General features: G+C 27.4%; 1 protein-coding gene across 1 annotated transcript; it reads left to right on the forward strand.

Annotated features, from left to right (window-relative positions):
- The first annotated feature begins 2,992 nt into the window (after positions 1–2,992).
- LOC112597496 (general transcription factor II-I repeat domain-containing protein 2B-like) lies at positions 2,993–4,876 on the forward strand. The gene is made up of 3 exons (XM_025343569.1): positions 2,993–3,671; positions 3,753–4,301; positions 4,365–4,876. The coding sequence occupies exons 1-3, from the start codon at positions 2,993–2,995 to the stop codon at positions 4,874–4,876; spliced, it is 1,740 nt and encodes a 579-aa protein (XP_025199354.1).
- The last annotated feature ends 1,007 nt before the right edge of the window (positions 4,877–5,883 follow it).

Below are 5,883 nucleotides of genomic sequence, written 5' to 3' on the forward strand. Positions count from 1 at the left end.
ATACCATGAAACAGTTGTAAATTAATGAAAAATAGTTATTAGAAATAGAAAATTATTTATTAAGTATTGCTCAGAATATCATGATCATTCACTGCTCAGAGACAGTGATGTTCTTAAATCGGTATATAAATTTCAATCCGAAAACCTCTCAACACTGACCTTAAAATTTTAACATCAGCAACAAGACAACTTAATATATAATTTATTTATTATGCGCAAACAGTATGTATTGGGTAGCAGGCAGCATGTATCAATCAAGCTAGCTTGAGTTCAGGTTGGTTTAATTTTCCGTTCAATAACTCATAATTTTGAAATATATGGCTCATCTTCATACTTTAAAATTATTTAAAAGTGTTTTTACTTCTAGTGTTTAGCATACTATCAGTATTATTATGTATAGTTGATACAGATGATTTGTGAAGACAAGAAACTCAAATTATCTTCATTTATAACAGTCGCTTGATGTCTCAGCAATATTGTCCTAAAACAAATTATATTACATCACATTTGACATATTGCAGCAAAAGGTTATTCTTTATAGTTTATACAATGAAATAAATGATTTTACCCCGATCATGAGTTATTTTGATTATATCTTCTAAATCATCAATCGATTTACTTGCGTGGAGAAAGATCTCCAAGTTATCAAGTAGGTTTATTCCAGGTTCATCTCAAATTATTAATAAACATTGATACATTCTGACTCAAGGAATATTGCTAAAATAAAATGTGTCATTAGTTTAATTTATCAAGATAATTGATTAATGTTCCAATAAACTTTAATATAATCAATATTTTTCGTCAAAGATAGTATATCACAATATCTATTAATTATAACGTTATTATTTATAATACACATTTTTACACTTATTAGTATAGCTTTCTATATAGATACTACATGCTCAAAACCTCAAACATAGGTACAATAAGTTTGGACTTAATTTATGTTATTGATATAATACTGATTTAATTTCAATTACAATATACATTACCTGCTAAGAAACATCATTCTTCAAAAAACATCTTTTGACGTTCCAATAGCATCGCCTTTAAAATTGATTTGGTGAGAATGAATCCATTTGATTTTAAGACCATTAGAGGCTCTCCACCAATTCCAAAAATCTCCTAAATGATTCTGTTTCTGAAGGCTAATGTAGCAATCTTCACAGTTTCAAAGTTTACCTAAATATAATTAGTTCATTTCATAAATTTAAATGAAAATATATTGTAATGCCCCACATTTATGATTTAAAATAATTTCTCCTTATATTAATATTGAATTTAAATGTGATATATATATATTTATACTGATGAATTAAATAACTACAATGCTTGAATACATTCCCACTCACTATTTTGAAGTTTAAATCCAAATTTGTTTATCATATTTCAAAAAGGCTTTATCTAAAAAGCCTAAACAACATCATTGTATAATGAATTCCATCGTAGTCATTATCTAGGATGGCTAATTTAAAACTCTTATCAACCAACAGGAGTACTTAGGATTTTAAGTTTTTACAACCATTTCATACAATTAATCTATTAAATATTCATGAAATTTTAAAAGCAAGTATTAATATTTAACCATCAACTATTTAATAATAAGTACTGTAAGAACTAGCCTGCAGTACAGTATTCATAATTGCGTCAGTTTAAACTTGTAGTATGCACAGCTGCATGTGTGCACTGAACACTCACACAAGACGTCAATGGTTAAGAGAGAATACAAACATTGATTTCTAATGGGTTCAATATTTATATTATCTGTGTAAAAATTAAATAATAATTTTAACTATGAAAATTATGATTATATTTTTAAACTCGAAGAAACTACATATTGTATTATTGATAAATTATAAATATATTATTTATATTACATACCATTAGTTGACTGTTCGTCAAGTTGATCATTTCAAGTTCATTTTCAATGTCGATACATAAAGTGGCTCCTTCATTAATATAAACGTCAGACAGATCATCATCACAATAATATCATCAACGTCTTGTTCATTTATTCAGTCATTACACATATTTTTTTCATTCACTATTCTGCTAACTTCACCATATTTCTGCGTTATTACAGTAATAGTATATATTTGTTCTTTTAATATCATATGTTTCTAGTATTTCAAGAAGCTAATAATAATAAAAATCACCATATAAAATATTTTAAACCTTTTAAGTTTTAATTGTTACATTTACCAATTTTTAAATTTTCAGCTGTATGTTGTTGATTTATTTCAACCATGTGGCTATTGTATACAAACATAATTCATTATTTTTAATATATTGACGTTAACGCCCATAATTGATCGACTATGCCTTTTTACACAGTTTATTTTAAGCTAATTAGTTCATTTACTATGTCAGACTTAATTTTATCAATTATCATAGCGAGGCAGATAAAATATGGGATTTGATATTGTGTGAATTTATAGTAAACCTAAAATGTTTATAATAAAAATAAGTATTAACAGGATTAATTTTAAAATATATCAACAACTTGGATCAAAATTAAGTAATTACCTTCACCAATAGCTTGAGTAAAAGGATCTAAAATTTTCTTAAACCCAGAATCGCTAAATATTGTGAAAGGGCGACCATTTACAGCATCGGTCCTCACTACGCTGCCCGCGGGCCGCATGCGGCCCTTTAACAAATTTAGTGCGGCCCGCACTAAAATAAAATTGTACATTTTAAAATCCAAAATTCTATAAACAGTGAACAAAATCGTTCATTTTATTTAATTATTTTTTTTATTTATCTTATCTTTCTATTTTAAACTTGTATTGAATTACCAGTTAGACAGATAAGTAGGTAGGTACCTACGATTATGAGTTTGTTCATTTCCACTGCGTAGTCTTGTGTGAACAGTTTATCCGTTATCGCTTATTGTCCGTTTGTATTTGATCACGTATTGTTACAATATTTAATTCTGTGCTTTTAACATTGTGAGTACAGGATTCTGTGAGTAAGCTGTTAATTCTCTATCATGGCAAAACGTAAAATCGAAGATGAACACAGAATATTTCAAGACAGCTGGGAGATTGAATTTTTCTGTATTTCTGGTAAGAAACACGATGCTTTATGTTTAATTTGTCGTAAAACCATAACTATTCCAAAACGTTATAATATTAATCGTCATTACAATACTCACCATACTGAATTTTCTAAAAATTATCCCCACCCATCTAAAATAAGAGAAGAAAAACTAGTTGAATTAAAAAAAGGAATTTTTTCTGAAAAACAATCAATGTTACGGTTCACTAATAAAAATGAACTTGCAACAAAAGCATCGTATGAAGTAACACATATGTTAGCCAAACGCATGAAACCATTTTCGGATGCCGAACTAATAAAAAATTGTATGGAAACAGTAGTAAATACTCTGTTTTGTAATTTTTCCAATTTTAAAGAAATACGTGACCAAATTTCAAATCTGCAGTTATCTGATGCTACATGTGTTCGTAGGATCGAACATCTTGGAAATCAAGTATTCGTTTCAGTGATCAACGAATTAATAGATTGCCGATTTTTTTCTTTAGCATTAGATTCGTCAGTAGATATAAGCTCTACTTCTCAATTAATACTTTTTGTTAGGTTTTGTTCAAAAGATAATATTATTAAAGAAGACTTTTTGAAAGTCATACCGATGAAAAACCAAACTCGTGGTGTGGATTATTTTGAAACAATTTCAACATTTTTTGAAAAAAATAAAATAGATTGGAAAAATTTAATTTCCATATGTACAGACGGTTGTCCTTCAATGATTGGAACTAAATCTGGTCTTGTTACTCTTATTAAGAATAAAATTGTAAAACCAAAATTAATCAATTTCCATTGTATTATTCATCAAGAAAATTTATCATGCAAATTTCCAAATGATTTTAGTGTTGTCATGAATAAAGCAATTAAAATCGTCAATTTTATCAGAGCTAGAGATTTAAATCACAGAAAATTTAAAGAATTTCTTTCCGAACTAAATTCCCAATACAGTGATATTATGTTTCATACTGAAGTACGATGGCTAAGCAAAGGTAAAGTCTTAGAACGATTTTTTTCCCTTCGTGAAGAAATTAAATTATTTATCCACGAACAAAAAGGTGAATTTCCTGAAATAAACTCATTAGAATTTTGGTACAAACTTGCATTTCTTGCAGATGTAACAAAAAGTTTAAATATACTTCAAACAAATCTGCAAGGAGAAAATAAACTTATCTCTCACATGGCCAGTAAGATTTTTGCTTTTGAAGAAAAGCTCAAAATGTACATTGAAGAAGTATCTGATAATGATTTTTCAAGTTTTTCCAATTTTGATGTAATGAAAAAAGAAAATAACATTTTTTCTGATGATACTGATATAGAAACTCTAAAACCACAATTGCTTGAACTATTGGTCACTTTAAAAAATGAAATGAACAGTCGTTTCAATGATATTAAAAACTTAAGAAATGCATTTCGATTTATTGAAAATCCGTGGGCAGTAACTACAAAAGAAATATTTGAAATTAATATTATGAATCATAACATTGGTTTATTGAAAAACGAATTAATTGACTTACAGGAGGACATAACATTAAAAGATATTTTTAATGATAAAAATAATGCAATGGAATTTTGGAATACACTTGAGGAACATCAATATCCTTCCCTTTTATCAAATGTAAAAGCTATTCTAAAATTTTTCGGGTCGACATATTTGTGTGAAGCTGCTTTTAGTAAGTTAACATTTATAAAAAACAAATACAGAAATCGTTTGAGTGATGTGCATTTGGACGATTTACTGCGGTTGTCAACATCAAATACACCCGTAGACATAAACAAGATCATAAAACAAACAGAGAGGTACCGTCCATCAACATCAAAACAACATTAAATCAAATAAATTAATCAAAAGCTAAATTAAAAATTATCAATCTAATAATTTAATAAATATATACTTTACTAATAATATAAATGAAAACATGTGTGACTTTTTCCTACAATACCCTTTCCTAACAAAATGTATAATATATATGTATATATAATTTTTATATTTTTAATTATTATCACTAAAAATGTATGCGGCCCGCAAGGAATTTTCAAAAATTACATTTGGCCCTTTCTAAAATCCTGGTGAGGACCGCTGATTTACAGTAACTAATTCTGTACAGGCTTTTAATAAAGTGTTTTTGTCCATCTTAACGTGTATAATTTGTTTTATTACAAGATCATCCATCGGGCCACGTTTCTAAAAAAGTATTATTTCTAATTAGATACATTATTTAAAACATGCAAGTAATAATTAGTAAAAAAAATATGTTAATGGTAAAATTATAATAAAAGTATTTTAAGTAAAGGTAGGTATAACACATAGAATCCTCAAAAGTTCCAAAATATTTAAAAAAGTAGTACATATAATTAATTACCTTTGATGATGAAAGTTCTACAATAGAATCGTCAATCGGACGTTTTTGTTTGGGAATATCTTTATCTTTTATATCTTGCAAGACCTTATATTCTTTACTATGGTTGCTTCTTATGTGAGTTTCGAGATTATTGCTATGTCGACCTTTTAGTATAGTTCGCCGACACCCTTCAATTTTACACACTGATTCATTTTTTAGAATATTATAATTAAAGTATAACTGACCAACAGGATTGGTTAACTTTCTTCCCATTTTAATAAATCAAAAAAAAAACTAAACAATGTTAAGAGCAAATACCACGAGAGACGATACTATAACATAACCACAGAGGTTTCAATTCATGCGAAGTAATAACTAAAATAATCGCAACTTCCAACTAGATAATAGCATGATAGAAATTATATTATGTTATTACTTTACTTTATTAGTACATAAATAGTATTCCAATAACAATTAAATTTGTACAACAATATTA

Source organism: Melanaphis sacchari, unplaced genomic scaffold (genome assembly GCF_002803265.2).
Source record: "Melanaphis sacchari strain LSU unplaced genomic scaffold, SCAv2.0 Contig426_pilon_pilon, whole genome shotgun sequence".
NCBI classification, from domain to species: domain Eukaryota; kingdom Metazoa; phylum Arthropoda; class Insecta; order Hemiptera; family Aphididae; genus Melanaphis; species Melanaphis sacchari.